Genomic DNA, 16,584 nt, shown 5'->3' on the forward strand with positions numbered 1-16,584 from the left:
AAGACAGCTCAGTAGGTCTCACGTGGTAGAAGGAGAGAACCACCTCCTGAAGCTTGTCATCTGATCTCCCCAAAGAGACACACAGACACACACATCATGGCCTATGCACATGTGCATACACAAAGGAAATAGAGTATAGTAAACTTTTAATAATTTAATAGATAAAGAGTAATCTTGAGTTAGCAGGACTTCAGGGTGGAGTGTGATTGAGACTGTCCCTTCCAAACACAAACACAAATTTGTAACTACATGTTTGCTTCATTTTTATAGAGCTAGGGGTGGAACCCAGGGCCTTGCACATGCTAGGCACTTTAGTGCTCTCCAGTGGAGGGACCCCCAACCCTGAGCAACTGTTTTCATTGGAGTCAAGTGAGTGTTCATCAAATGTCTGCCTAGGCTGCCTGACAGTCAACTCCAGGAAGGTGAGGACTCGGCATGGTGCTGCCCACATTGTGGGGACCCAGCTCACACCTCCACATCTGAGTGTTGAAGGCCATTTATCCTTGGGGACTTCATAGGATCCACTCCTTGTCACAGAGCTACTGCTTCACAACTCCATCAGCACATGAAAGGGGTCACTTTCCATTGTAAAACAGTCAAGGCTGAAGGGTTCTCAATGAGATTTTCAAAGGAAATATCCTTCTGGAAAAACATGTAGAATAAATGTTGGTGCCTTTCCCATTTTGCTGGTTGTCTGTCTACTGGAAAAACTGACCACAGTAACTATATTTTACCTCTAACATGTTCGTGCAAGGTTTCCCAAGGCCTAAATTCTGCACACGTCTAGCCCTCATTAAAGGAACTGGGCCTGCAGGGTCATTTCATCCTTTATCTTTTTGCATCTAACTCTTGACAAACAAGTTCAGAATGTCTTTGTTCTTACAGCAGGGAGAAATAACTGGTCCTTCCTAAGGACAAGATCATGGGGGCTACAGTCCTTTGAGCTGGTCACAGGAAAGGCAAAACCTCAGACCTTTATTACTGTGGATAGCAAGGCCAGGAGGAAGGGCCTGCAGACCCCAGACCACCCCCTCTGGGAGCACTCTAGACCACAGCCTTCCCCGCTCATTACCCTGCTGTCTGTCATGAGAAAACTCTTTCCAGGGGGATAGTCGTGGAGAAGTGTGCAAGCATCGCCTAGGAAGGACATGGTGTCATGGTTACAGAAGGTATCGCACCTGACAGTCACTCTACCGTGCCGATTGTCCAGAGGAGCTAGCCAGTTACTACTGGCAGAGACAGTGTGAATGTGATACCAGATGAGACTCAGAATAAAATGCCGTCCCTGGGAGCATATTCCAGCGGCTTCCTCTGCTCCTGCTTCTGCTGGTATCGGGCCTTCTGATAGAAGATGATGATGACCACGGTGACAATATTCAGAAGGATGACAAGCAGAATGAGCCAAAATGAGTACCCGTAAGTGTGGGTTGTTCTCTTGTTGACGGTGTCTGGGTAAAGCTTCTGGGACAGCTCTTCTGAGAGATGGTTGGACTCTGTATTCCCCACGAACAGTAACATGGTCAGGAACACAAAGGATGCTGAAAAGAAGATGGAGCTTCATAAATGTCACCATGAGGCATTCTTAATGTTATTTTTGTCCGTACATGTGTGCATGCATGCAAGTGCCTTTTTGTGGTATGTGTCTGAATGTATAAGCACATATGTGTAGGCCAAAGGACAACACCAGCTGTTTGTTTCTACCACTTTCCCATTTGTTTGTTTGTTTGTTTATCTGTTTATTTATTTATTTGTTTGCTTGTTTTTGCAGAGAGGTCAGGGTTTTCCACTGAACCTGGAACCCCCTGTTTCAGCAGCAAGCCTCCAAGATCCTCTGATCTAGTGTCACTGCCCACCCAGGGATGTGGTTATAGATGTGTACCACGTGGCCTGGCTGTTTTCTTGGGTGCTGGGGATCTGAACTCAGGTCATTATTTCTTTGCAGTGATCATTGTATTCATTGAACCACCTACCTGTTCTTGTGGTGCATGTTTTAAAGTTATTTTAATTATTTACATGTATATGAGCATGTGCCTGTGTGAATGTATGTACACATATATGTAGGTAGCCACTCACAGGGACCAGAATAGGCCATCAGATCCCTTGGAGCAGATGTTAGAGGGGTTTGTGAACCACCCTTGGTGGGGGCAGGTAGATTCCAACTCAGGTCCTTATGATTAGGGACTGGGCAGCAGTCACCCTTAACTGCTGAGTTAGCCCTCTAACTGTGCACAGCCCCCATGCATTTTTAATATGCGCTTATTTTCTTTATGGAATACACAATCCATAGGCATTTATTGAATACTGTTCTAATGGGATTCTATAGTGTTTCAAGATGAAGGAGAATGTAAAAATAAGATGGAAGATACAAACTCAATTCTAGGCCCGAAATTCTAAATATCATTCAGGGAAGTATCTAACCTGCAGGCTCTGATCCCATCAGAAGCTGTCGCTGGGTGACTGGCCTACCACAGCCTATGCCCTAGGGACACAGATGTAGCAGGTGTGAGTGAGTGGACAGGGGATGGAGAGTAGATACCGTGAGTGTATGGGGAGGTGCAAATGGACAAACAAGGCTTGGTAAAACACCAGCATCCGAGGTGGAAGAAGCCACCTCCATAAGAGCAGGGATTGGCAGTGGGTCACCCCCAACTGTGAGGGGTGAGTCCCACCAGGAGCAAGAGGACCACAGGCTCTGGAGTGCTGGACACGGACACAGGGAAGCTCTGGATGGCTGCTGCAGCTAGTCCACTCTGCATGACTCAGCCAAGTGTGGCCTTGAACCAGGAAGTCTTTACAGCAAAGCAGACCAACAGCTGCTTAGGTGGGAGAGAGGCAGGGAGTAACCAGGAGACATGAAGTCTCTCTCTGAGCTAGTGAAAATGTTTGGAAAATGATGGTAGTGATGTCTGCAGTGGCCAAGAACATGCCAAAACCCAATGAACAGTGTGCTTTAAGTGGGTATTGTATGTGGCAGGTGATTCATATACCAGGGACGCTGGAATGAAGAAACTTTGGGAGGAAGGTGAGGATGAGGATGGACGCTCATGCCCCGGTGCGGACTGACACATCAGGGGAATCCCCAGGATGAAGTCTTCTGGGATCCTTCCTCTGCTGACGTCCACAGAAATGTGCATTAAAGCTTAATGAAGTCTCGGGCATCAGTTGTATCCCAGCCCACAGGCAGGAAAGCTCCCCAAACGGTCCTCTGAGGGAAGCTAATTAGGGGGGTTTGCATGAGGAGAATGTTTGAACAGCCCTTGATGACACACCTCACCCACAAAATAATGGTTTTATTTCTTAAGTATTTGTATGAACAAAAGTCCCGTTCCTCTGATGCTCAGTGGGCGCCTCTCACACCTTCATTATCCTTCATTTTCCTCTTGTGAAGTTTCTTATAAAAGTTTAATTAATCATAAAGGGGTGGGATGAACACAAGGTTAATGCCTTTACGCTAAAGTGGATTGTCTGGAGCTTTGATTTGCCTGGGGAAGGGCTGGCATGTAGACACCTTGCCTATCTGGGCCCCTTAGAGGCAGATGCCTTGAACCATGGGCTCCACATCACTTCTAGTTAATTGATTATCTAGTCTGTCTCCCTCCCTCCCTCCCTCCCTCCCTCCCTCCCTCTCTTCCTTCTTCCTTCCTTCCTTCCTTCCTTCCTTCCTTCCTTCCTTCCTTCCTTCCTTCCTTCCTTCCTCTCTTCCTTCCTTCCTGAAATACTGGAGATTCAATCTAGATCCTTGAAAACAGTAAGCAAGTACTCTACCACTGAATCACACTCCAGCCCTCTTTTCATGATTTGTATTGAGCAGGGCCTTGAACCCTCTCTGCAGCCAGACAGGTCTTGAACCTGGGGGGCTTCCCACCTTAGCTTCCTAAGTACCTGGGAGTATAGGCCTCCATCTAGGCCTGGCTAGCTGCACGTCTTCTCCAGAGCTGTAGACTGGAGGGCTACTGGAGGCTGGGGGCAGGCAACAGTGAGCTGTTCTTCAAGGCTTGGGGACATGGACTTCTGGAGGGGTCCATCCCTGCTGGGCTATGATACCTACTCATTGCTTCCTGCGTTCTCCAGTTGAGGATGTCTGGAGCAGACAGTTTGTGACAGTCTCTCTGGATCCAACCTCCTTTCCGCCTACCTTAAAATCCCCTGTGGCCAACTCTGGCCACAGTGGGGCCAGTGTGGGCTGAGGTCAGGGGGCACAAGCCTCAGGTGGTGTTATTGCTGTTTCTTTCCCTTAGAAACCAACCAGATAATCCACTTCCTCTTCTATCCACTGGGCATGCTCATCGCATGCAGCCCAGGAGAGCATGGGCAAGCCTAGCTCTACAGGGGATTTTGGCATTCTCCAGGGCCTTAAAGTCAGCCTGACAGTAGCCCTCCCTCACAGTGCCCCAAAGGCTAGGAAGCTCCATTGTCAATGACGCACAGAGGCCCTTCTGCAGGATTAGCCGCTTGCAAACCGGTTTTCACTAAACCCTGTAACCCTCCAGATAAAGGCAGAAAATTAAAGGCTCTCTGAGGGTGTATGAGGACAGAATCTGGCTTACTGAGCATCAGGACACAAAAGGCTACCCCCAACTCCTGTGCTTGCCCAAAAGCCTCCTCCAGACCCAGCTCAGAATGCAAACCTGCCCCTTACATACCCCTTCCAGGTGTCCCCCTCCCCCTCCCCCCGCGGCTGACATCACAGCCTCTCCCTCTGAGTTAGAATATACCCCTGAGGCAGAAGTACTGTGAGGGGAACTCTCTCCCCACAGCATAGCTCTTTGTGACTAGACATAGGCAGGCTGAGGGGAGATTGTCTGGATTCCTTTTCCTCAGAACCCATGTGTGGGGCTCTGACACTTGTGTAGTCAGCCTGTCCTCCCCTGCAGGGGAAGGAGATGAGGCTACAGCCTCAAGGGGCCAGCTGGCAGCCCCATGGGCTGCAGAGAGACTTGGCCCAGCCTCCTGCATTTCCCCTTCTCCTCTGGGAACCCACCCCTCCTCCCTCATGTGCCTCTGATACTGGAGAAAAGCTGACCCTGGACCCAGCTCCAGTATGGACAAGTGTTCTTAGCCAACTTGACGGCCAGTTGGTCTTTCTGGGCTTCAGAGACTGATCAGGCCATGTCAAGGTGTGAGTCCATGAGAACTGGGCCCAGGATGCTCTCTCCTGACTCCTGGGATATGGCAGGCCTTTCCTCTAGAGCTGCTGCTAGTGGAGTCCAGGGTGTGTACAGACAAATGACCTTTTAGAGAACTGACTCAACTGTGTAGATACAGAACACACACTGGGAAATCAATGTAGACAATGATGAAGAGAAACAGATTGCCCACAATGTGATCTCCAAATGCAGCCATGTCTGAGGTCTCTGCTTCTGTTGGATCCGAGTTGCATGAGCAAGACTAAGAACAATTAATTCATTGTTTAGCCTGGCAGTGAGTGAGGTCTGGTGGCTGATGGAAGGCCCTTGATGCAAGGGACCTATATCTGGATTTGTAACCAAGTCCCTTAACCTCTGGTTCTCAGTCCCACTAGGCAGATGTGGGGGTTGCAGTGCATGGACAAAGCCTACAGAGTCTTTTTGTCTGAGTCACAGCATAATCCACTTCCCATCTGGACTCCATCCTCCACCCAGGTACCCACCCACAAAATAACAAAGTCACCTAGCAACCACACGACATCCTAGCCCACAAGAAGAGTGTTGGCCCCAGATGGCATCCTCCCTTGCTCTGTGGCTTAGCCACCCAGGTGTGGCATCTCTGGAGTCCAAGTTTTGCCCCTTGTGAAGGCGAGAAGGAGAGCAATGTGTGTTCATGTGTGTTCATGAGCATGCATCAGTGTGCATATGTGTACACCTATGTGTGCACGTGTACACATATAGGCGTGTGTATGCCCATGTGTATGTGTGTGCATGTATGTATACTTGAGTCTTCTCAGGAAACTCACCACTGAGTCCATTCCAGGTGTAGACGCCCATAGGACCCAGGAACGTCTGGTAAGGGTTGCTGATGCTGTTGTAGAAGGTGAACACTGAGCTCAGTACGGAAGCTCCCAGACTCAGGATCAGGAATATGACGGCCACCAAATGCAGAGACTTCTGGGAAGAATTGCCCAATGTCCCTAAAACTAAAGCAACATTTGGTGAGTGCCCAGTGCAGAATACAAATCCCAAGTGCAGCCAAGCTAGAGAAGGTGTGGTGTCGGAGAAGGAAGCAGTATGCCATTCATCCTGCAAGAAGAAGATGGCACAGATTGGAAGATGGCTCAGTCAGTAATGCGATGTAGAAGCATGGGGTCTGTGTTCAATCCCCAGAACCCACCTAACAAAGCCAGCTGTGGGGGCGAGTGCTCACCATCTCACTGTTGGGGAGACGGTTGAGACAGGTGGATCCTGGGGCTCACTGGACAGCCAGTCGAGGTTCAACCAGAGACCCTGTCTCAAAAACCAAGATGGGCATCACCTGAAGAATAGTATCTGGAGTTGACCTTTTACCTCCACATGCACATATATACATATACACACTGAGTGCACATGTACAGACAGGAACATACATGAACACACAAGAATGGGACCGCATCCATCACGGCAGGCCAGGCAGCGGCTTTACTTGACTGCATAGCCACAGCCCTGAAAGTGCCTGGATGTTTTGTTAGTTGTCAGGTTCTAGCAGAGGGTGTCCTTCATGCCTGCAGCTTCCTTACCGGTGACCTCTGCCCTCAGAGCCTGGCCCGTGGGATAGGTGGCAATTCCATCACCATCACTTTCCTTCGGGTCTGAGAGTTGGTTGCTCCTGACAGAAACCCTTAGGGTGGGTCACTGTGCAAACTCATGCACAATGAGGATCCCATAAACCCCGTGGCTTGGAAGAATTCAGGGAGCCAGGAGCAGCTGACAGAGAAAAAAAAAAGCTGGAGAATAAAGGCTGGCGGAAATGACCAGAGAAGTGCTAGCTCATAGCTTACAGTGGAGACAGGAAAACGTTTCTTGCTGGGGGAAATCAGGGGCTTTTCCCTGGGTCCAGACTCCACGTCCCTGTCCCTGACTCAAACCCTGGAGACAGCTGGGAACACAACCCTCTGGTTCACCCTCAGACTTCTGCCTAAGCTTAACGCACTTTACGAAATAGCACCTGCATGTATCTTAAATGCAAAGAAACTCCATGGAGGTTCTACACTCATGGAAAGCACAATGCAGGTGTGCTGGGCTGTGAGTCATCAGACCCACAGGGCTCCTGAGCTCTAGCAGCCGTTTTCCAGGGCACCTAGCTCCCCCACCTCCTGCTCTACTCCCACACAAAAGACCAGACATGGCAGGTGTGCTCTTCCTAGGTGTGCCGAGCATCTCTCTAATGGCTGTCAGGGTATGTCAGGATCCCACATGAAAGTATTTAGAAAGAGTCTATGAAGTCCCAAGGAAAAGACAGCCAGGGAAAGGGATTGTGGTGCCAACTATAGCAACACTAACAAAATCACTGGAAACTGCAAGCCACAGCAGCCACAGAGGGATAAGTAAGAACTAGCCAAAGGCTCCTTCTTCCTCTTCTTCCTCTTCCTGTTTCTCTGGTCCCCACAGATGTGGAGACATTCACATCCTTAGCACAGCACAGCTTTAAGGAACAGGAAGTAGCCAGGCAGACCTGGATTCTTCGCTTCCAGGGCCATGAGTGCTGGCTCCCGCGGGACAAGAGGAACTTCAAAGCATCTGCTGAACCATGTCCTACTGTTTGTCACCATCACCCTCTCTTTGCAAAGCGCTCCTCTCTGTCCTGGACCGAGGCAATTATTGAGAAGCTCTCCGTGGGTCAAACTCTATTGTGCATGCCCTTAATTTCACCCATGCTACGGATGTTCAGTGTAGAACCTACACACCATGCGCCTGGATCTCCTTTCTGACTCTTCAAGGAAAATGAGAGCAAGGCTTGTGTAAGAAATGAGGGCCTGGAGAGACAGCTCAGTGGTTAAGAACACTGGTTGTAATGGTAGAGAACATGAGTTCGACTCCTACCACCCACATGGTGGTTCACAATTATCTGTAAACTCTAGTTCCAGAGGGGTCAACATCTTCTGACTTTTCATGGGCACATGGCACACTCATTTACATGCAGGCAAAGCATAAAATAAAATTAGTAATTCTTTTTTTTTAAGGAATTGTCTTTACTGAACTGTGTTTCTGAGAGATCTGAGTGGACCCAGGACCCCAGGATCTGACATTTACCTTGAGTAAGAATATATGCTCGACCCAGTTTGGGTGAAATCATCTTAAGTTTTAAGTCCTCGTATTTATTTATCTAAATCTGCAATGTCCTCCTACTAGACAAAGTAGGCATGAAAAGAGGTGGGATGGAAAAAAATTGGGCGGTAGCAGAAGTCCCCCATGAAGAAAGAGAAGGCACCCTGAGTAGTGTGTGGCTGAGCCCAGAGCAGGCATCTCCTGGAAGGAAGTGGCCTGAGGGCAGCAGCAACAGATACACTGTTTAACACAGGACACTGTCTTAAAGGGTAAAGGGATGTGCAGGAAAGAGAGGCAGGAGAGACAGGAACTCGTAGCATGTGATAAACATCAACTTGCATCCCTGGTAACCCCGGGAGAACAGAGCCTGCAAAAGAAGAGAAACCCCAGCTCAGCAGCGGGTGGACCACATGACCTCCCACCTCCACTGTAGAACATTTCACTGCTCAGATGCCCTGGGGCAAAGTTCAGCTTCCATAGGCAACACCTCCTTGTCTGTGGTGACTGGGCTTTTCAGTGACTCCTGCCAGTGATCCCTTTGGGGGTCTTATGTTCTCTACGCAGTAACCCAAGTGAGGCTTGGACTGGGGCTGCACTTGCCCCTGACTTAACCGAGTGGTGTCTCTTGCCTGCTTCTCCACGCTCTATGTAGATGCCATGTTTGGGAGTTTTTGATGGTAACTCAGTACGTGCTGATTCTGAGACTGGGGGGAGGTGACATCAGAAGGAGCATAGGAAAAAGCAACAGAGCTGAGACACGCCCAGCCAGAGGTCCAGGCTGGTCCCTGTGGATGTGTCAGCCATTCATCACCTCAAGGTGGATCCACTTCCCCTTCCCCAGCAACCAGGTCGGGAGGAAACCCTCGATCTCAAGGGAAGGTGACTGGGGACAAAAGAGCTTTCTCTCTCCTTGGCAGAGTTTTGCAATCAAGGAAATAACTGGAATATTTAAGTCAAGAGCAGAAACCTGAGTGTCAGGAACATGCCCTGTGTCCCAAACACCTGGAATTCTCTGAGTATCTCTCTACCTCACGTGCTGACTTAGAGCTGTAAGTGATGGGATTCATTTGCAACTGGAATATTCCATTAGAAGGTGACCATGAAGGGCTGCAGACATGGCTCAGTGGATGAAATGCTTGCCCTGAGCTATTGGGGGCCTCAGATCAACCCTCCCAGAGCCCATGTTTCAAAAAGAAGCCAGGCACAGTGCCTGTAATCCCAGCCCTGGGGAGACTAGCTTGCTTGCCAGCCAGCCCAGCAGAATCAATCAGTGAGCTCCAGGTTCCTTTAGAGACCTTGTCTCAAAACACAAGGTGGAGGGGGGGTGGGGAGATGGCTCAGCAGTTAAGAATGCTTGCTCTTCTTGTAGAGAACCCAGCTTCCTTTTCCAGCACCTACTTAGAGGCTCTCATTACAGAGGAGCCAGTACCTTCCTCTGGTCTCTTTGAGCTGCTATCCACGTGGTGCACATAAACTTGTACAGGCACACATATATACACATGAAATTAAAAATAAACCAACAAACAAGATGGAGGTAATTGGGAAACATATATACATTGTTGACCTCTGGCTTCCTTGTATATGTGCACACTTATGCATAAGCACTTGCACGTGACACACATGCACAAAAAGAAAAAGAAAATGATAATCAAATTTAGCTCTGCCTTGACTTTCAATAAGATTTAGCAGACATAATTTTCCAAAGAGAGTTAATTTGGGGCTGTTGACTCATACTTTCCTACGTACTTGGGGGGCAATTCATCTTCATTTTAACTGCTGCATTGTAAAACTTATTTCTGAATTCCATGCCCCCTAGGTATGACAGCTACGTCTTTCCAGCTCCTGCCTCCGAATTCAGACAATGATAGCTGTAAGTTTGGTGAGAGTTAGCTGGAATGCAATAACAATAACCCTCCCAGCATCTGACAGCTGCTCCCTCCCCATAAAATTAGCAGATACATGGCGTTCTTTTTCTTTCTTTCAGGGGACAAGCTTCTGAATCAGGAGTCCCCTCACAATTGGAGCTAATTGCCCTGATTCTGGTGTCCTCAGAAAGAGGCCAAGAGCAGGCAGCCGCAGAGAGGACAGTAGATAGCTCAGCTGGGCATCCAGACACCCAGCTCCCCACAGGACAAGATTCATTCACTCAGTCCCAGCGGCCATCTGCCCTCCACCTCCAGGCCTTGTTTTCTGTAAGTTCACAGACATTGAGTGTGATGGTTGATCACACTCTCTCAACTTACAGAATATGGAATTAATAGGGATGCAAACCTCTTTGCATGACTGTGAGGGAGTTTCTAGGTTGGGTTAAGTGAAGTGGGAGGATCCACCTTAAAGATGAGCACCAGCCTTCACCCCTCCCCTGCTCTCTGTTTTCTAACTGTGGATGCGATGTGACCAGCAGCCTCAAGCTCCTATCTTGGTGGCTTTCTCCACTGTGACAGACTGGGCTTTTGTCAGATATTTTACCGCAGAAACACAAGTAACTAAAACTGATTCTTCAGATGGGAACTGATTCCACTTCCTCAGACACCTGACCACCAGGGACTTGACTCAGTGTGATGCTTCCATTAGTGGGCATCACAGTATGGTCAGATCTTAGAGCAAGACCTGGTCCCTCCCAGGACATCACAGCTAGCACCTCAACCTCTTAAACAGTTGCCAAGATTGTCTTGGGAGAAAAGTGACTCAGGCCTCTGGTTTGGCTCCCTCTATCCCCTCCATCTCCTTCTTCCAATGTTGTCATATCTCTGAGAAGTGAAAAGGGTAAACAGCCCTTCTCCAGGAGACACATTCTGATATATGAGATGAAGTCAGAGTAGGGAGGTAGGGTTTTCCTATAGTCTCAAGAAGTCAACTTCATTTATTCTTTACTTTGCAACTAGTTTCTGTGTTGTGTTTACCTTCTCAATTCAGTTCTGTTCAAGAGTGCAATGTTGAGATCACAGAAAAGAAAGAGGAGCCAGTGGAGACTGGCGATAGAGGAGAAGCCAGACCGTGATAGCCCATCAGTAATAGTCGGTAATAGTTGGTCCTTGGCCTAAGTGCAGAGACCATTGAGCCTGCCCTTTGACCATTGACACTTGCCCTCAGCCTGCCTTGGTTCATTTGTAAGGTTGTATCCTAAGCTGTCACAATTAAAAAAAAAAAAAAACAACAAAAAACTTCAAGCAGCCAACTGCCAAGGAGCATGAAAGTAATGCCCAAAGCTTGTATCAACCTAGCACCTGGTCAAGGCAAGGTTGGTGACCATCAACCCTGAGTCAGAATTACAATCCATTTGCCCTAAAATCGCCCAGTGTATTAATCATTTTTTTCATTGCTACAATCAAGGGCTTAATGAAAGCAATTTAAGGGAAGGAGGGCTTATTTTGGCTCACAGTTTGAGAGTACATTCCACCATGATGGGGAAAACATGGCGGCAGGAGCTTGAGACAACTAGATACATTGCATCTGCAGTCAGGAAGCAGATAGAGAGATGAATACTGATGATCAGCTCACCCCCATTTTCTGTAGTTCAAGACCTCTATCCATGAGATGATGCCACCCACATTCAGTATGCATCTTCTCACCTCAATTAACTCAATATAGAAACTCCCTCCCAGACATGCCCAGGGCTTGTCTCCCAGGTAACTCTGTTTCCCATCAGGTTGATAATCAATGTTGACCATCACACCTGATATTATGAATTGACAAAAATGTCTCCCACAGCTTAAATTTTCAAAGTTCAAACTCCAGCCTGTGGCACTGTTTTAAGGGCTGTGGAAACTTCCAGAGACACAGACTGGCTACTAGAAGTAGATTATTAGGGGTAGACCTATAAAGGCTATACCCACTTCGGTTCTGATGTGTGTTCTCTGCTATCTGGTCCACACTATGTGAAGAGACTACCTCACGCTCCCGCCATCACAGCTGAACCTGCTCTGCTGTGCCTTTCCCACCATGATGGGCTGGAATTCCTGTGGAACCAGGAACCAAAACTAAACCCTCCCTCCTGTATGTTGTGTCTCTCTGGTGTTGTGCCATAGTTACCTAGGAAATAATGCATCTAATAAGATTTTTTTTTTTTTTTTTAAAAAGGAGAATGGGACCTGAATCTGGAATTTTTCTCGTTGGCATGGGAGGTCAAGTACAGGGAGTCTCTGTATCATCCAGGAGATTGTATCTCCAGGCCAGAGTCAGTGCCATGGTAATGTGGCTGTTGAAGTGTAATGTGTCTACTAACTGAGATGCTCTTGGGACCAAGGTCAAAGAGACCTAGTGCCATGGGAGGAGAAATAGCATTCATTGAAATGCCAAAATAAATCTGTGAGCATGCTTGGTCTGGTGAGGATGTAGGCTGGGTAATACTGGAGGTCCCATTCTGAGGGATGCCACAGCCACCTGACACATTGCCCCATTCCTGCCGCCCTGGGGAAATAGTACACGTCATGCCCCTTAGTCCCATCCTGTTATAAAGCACTCAAGAGTCAAACTGAGGGTGGCAGAAGGAGGCACGCCCTCGTGAGTGTGAGCACAGGTCCTCAGACGAGTCCATGAGCTGTGTTCCCCACCCCACCTCCAGCTGTTGTGGAGACTTACATGAGTGCAGGGCGTTGCGTTTCAGCAGAGGAGGAGCTTCCCCTTGCCCTAAATAGGGAGCACTTCACGACAGGAAGTGTGCACAAAGCCTATCAGTTCCTAAGTCACATAGCAGAGACTTTTGAGCTGAAATTATACAGCTAGAACTTTAGGAGTAGCAAAGACCGTCCAGTCATGGCTGGACAGAGCTAAACAGTCACTTATCTGGGTATTAGATAAACCAGGACCCATCTAGCCAGCCTGAGCTCATTGTCAGCCCAATTCTACAACAGAAAGTTTCCTCACTGGGGCTGACTAGGCAACACCTCCATTCATTGACCCATTGTCGGCTGAATGATTTCGACACTTTAAACCAAATACTATTGCCCATTCTGCACTTTCACTTCAAACTCTATAGTCTAAATAGACATCATATGTTAGATTCCCCTGCCGAAGTATAACAGGGCCTGGTGATATACATCACCGCCTGAGGATTTCAGCGTGTCCCGGCCTTAGCCACAAAGCTCAAGCCCTTGCCTTTTCAAGGGGAAGCATCCATCTACCAGTACCAAACAGGACAATGCATATTCCATTTTATACAGATTTAATTTTGCTACCAATGATTGGCTAATGATGTGCATTGCAGCCCTGACTAACTTGCAGGAGAGCAAAGTGTCCCACTGTAAATACTGGGTTCCGTTGACAGGGTAAGCAACAGAGGATCTTTAGCATTGCCTACATGGTCTAAAAACGACTTCCTGTCTGGGAGAACTGTTTACATGTTCAGTGCTTACTGCAGTCACAGGAATGGAAAATCCCATAGTCCCTGAGTGGCCCCTAGATGCCAACCAGCAACTGGCCAGCATGTCCCTCCACTGGGTGCTTGCTGACCCTCTACAGCAATGGGAGGTTGGACAATGAGTTTGAGGGGTGGTTAGAGTGTGGCTTTCCAGTAGCAAAGGATGAAAACAGAGAGAACCAGGCACAAGGGACACAAGCATTCTGCCTCTGTTGCATTGACCCCGAGCTGCGCTCCCGTGACTGAAGCTGTCCCTGCTCTCCAGACACCAGCTTACTCCCAGTCACGTAGGGCTGATTTGCTAGGCCTGACCTTTCCTGTCCTTCTGGGCCTCCCTGGCTAGAGACTCAGGATTTCCATGGAGGCCATCAATCTCTAGATGGAATCAACTGATCCCAAGTCGACACTGTAGACTTCTGTCTCAAATGTAAAGTGTTTAAATCTGCCAGACGATTCACAAACAGGCATACTTTTGTTTTTGAAAACAGTATCACTGAAGGGGCCTTTGAAACCATAGCTCCTGGTTGCTGGAGAGTCGGTCTCCAGGCTGCGGCCAGCACCAGGGGAGGGGAGAAGCCGCTGAAACCTCAGGGAAGATGTGGTTTTCCTACCAATCAAAGACCCATTGGTAGTTAGAAACACATTGCCCCGGATTTATGGAAACCATTTCATTAGTGAATCATAAACCTTCTAGAACTCCATCCTGGAGTATGAGCGCCCAACATTACACTGGCATAAGGTAGTAGATGGTGCCTACATACCCCCAGTCTCCTGTACAGACACTACACACATCGCTGTGCAACGCAAATCCACTTATATGCTATACAATGTACAGATGTGGCTTTCACATTTCAAGAACCATAATGCCAGATCTCAAACTCAGAAACTCAAGTAGCTACATTCGCTTATCCTCAATGGTTTCTTATTTTGTATCTCCTGAGAGCAAGACATTATTATATCAGAATTAAGGAACAAATATGAATTCCTATAAGTAATAGGATTGATAGGAATTAAATGTCATTTCCAACAATGATATATTTTGAATACAAAAGCGTAAGCTCAAGAAGCTGAGGAATACGAACTGGGTGCTGATGTTTTCTGCTTGACATTTTCCCTATGTGAGTACTTAGGAACTTCTGGAGGGAGCTGGATGAACCTCATCAAAATCCATGGTCAACGTCCTTTAAAATGCTGCTCCTGCTGGCTATTAAATGCCATAAAGCTGCCACATACTTTAACTTAATTATTTACTTGTCAATAAACTAGATAGGTACATTCAAGCCCAGCGGCTGCTAGAATAGTTTTGACTCTAATAATAACAAGATAACCAGTACCAAAGAGTCTGAAATAATGCTAAAGAGTTTTTCAAAATTATGAGTTAGTCCACCGATAGCCTAACTTAGGGCTTCGAAGAGATGGGTTTTGAACGGCTCTTTGGTCCAGGTGTAGAATGATGGAAGTATTACCCACTCCTGCTCTCCCCATTCATGTGAGATGATCACTTACCCTCAAAGTTTTTGTCCAGATCTTGAAGGCCTTCGTTCAAATCTTGAGCACTCGTACCACGGAAGAGGCCATAGGTGATGACAATGGTCCCATTGGAAATAGAATCTGTGAAGACAATAGAGCTGGTGACCCATTCCTGTGTCCCCAGGATCGAGCAGATGACAACGACGGAGCCAAGGCTTGTGACAAAGCCAGATAGGAACAACAACGTCTTCTGTGTGGTCGGCATTTTCTCAAGAGAAAAGCTCCCTGGGATAAAACAACCACCACCTCAGAGTATTTGGGGGCCTTATCATTTGGAGTCCAGTGTGTAGAAAGGAAGCCTAGCACTCTGTTGTGAATGTAAAACCTGTATCTTCGTGGGAAGTTTTATGCTCCTGAACATTGAACTGTGAACAAGGCCATAAAGATGTGCGGACACTGAACTTTGGTCTAGAGCAAGCAGTTGCTATGGCTGCAGCCAACCAGCATGAAGAAGGGCTGGGCAATCATTCCAAGACTTCCTCAATCACATGACTAATTTACAACCTTTATTGTGCCACAGAAGCCAAGTCAACCTCCTATGTCAGGACACAATTTGAATTCTCAAATGATCAGAGTACAGACCTGGACCCCAAAGGCATGATAGCACAAGGCCCCAGCACCTTCGGGAATCACCTTCTATGATGGATTTGTCTTTTACTCAGATTCCCAGAGCAAACTTCCACCCTTCTAGGTTATACATCCTTATTCTTAGACCTTATCAGGGAGGGGTGCCTCTCAAATTCCCTCTTCCAAATGGCATCCTATTTGCATCATAGCATCAGAGGGTATAACAGTATCAGTCTTTAGTACTCTGCTAAAAGTGGTTCTAAACATTCTTGTTTAGATCTCTGTCTTATTTACTTTTCTATTACTGTGAAGGGACACCATGACCAGGGCAACTTACAAAAGAAGGTATTTAACTGGGGCCTTGTTTACAGTTTCAGAGGGTCAGCCCCTGATCACCATGGCAGTGTGTGTAGCAGCTCACATTCATGGTATTGGAGGAGTAACTGAGAGCTTATATCCTGAATTGCAGGTAGGAGGCAAAGAGAGAGCACAAGACTGGGTCTGGCATGGGCTTTTGAAACCCCAAAGTCCACCCACAGTGACATATCTCCTCCAACAAGGCCACACCTCCTCCCACAAGCCACACCTCCTAATCCTTCCTAAAGAGTCCACCAACTGGGAACCAAACATTCAAATACATGAGACCATGAGACAATGGGGGCTATTTTCATTCAAACCACCATAATCTCTAACTCTTATCCTTAAGGCCCAGCAGTTAACAGTCTGTCAGTAGTCATTTCCAGTCCTCAGTGACACCTGCCCACTCATTTCTTGAGATTACAAACAGGCTCACATCCTATTCTTTAATTTTGTTTTTTTTTTATTGTGTCCTTTGATTACAGAGCATACCATATGCACATCAGAACCCCATGCTTCTCTTAAATAACCCACTTACCTGTGGGATGAGGATTC

General features: G+C 47.5%; 1 protein-coding gene across 1 annotated transcript; it reads right to left on the minus strand.

Moving 5' to 3' along the window:
- Window positions 1–1,129: 1,129 nt before the first annotated feature.
- Clrn3 (clarin 3) lies at window positions 1,130–15,446 on the minus strand. Its single transcript, XM_006987565.4, has 3 exons — window positions 15,082–15,446; window positions 5,933–6,112; window positions 1,130–1,538 (listed from the first exon to the last, which is right to left on the minus strand). The coding sequence occupies exons 1-3, from the start codon at window positions 15,308–15,310 to the stop codon at window positions 1,267–1,269; spliced, it is 681 nt and encodes a 226-aa protein (XP_006987627.2). The 5' UTR covers window positions 15,311–15,446; the 3' UTR covers window positions 1,130–1,266.
- Window positions 15,447–16,584: the final 1,138 nt, after the last annotated feature.

The sequence above is a fragment of the Peromyscus maniculatus genome, chromosome 1 (assembly GCF_049852395.1).
Source record: "Peromyscus maniculatus bairdii isolate BWxNUB_F1_BW_parent chromosome 1, HU_Pman_BW_mat_3.1, whole genome shotgun sequence".
NCBI lineage: Eukaryota > Metazoa > Chordata > Mammalia > Rodentia > Cricetidae > Peromyscus > Peromyscus maniculatus.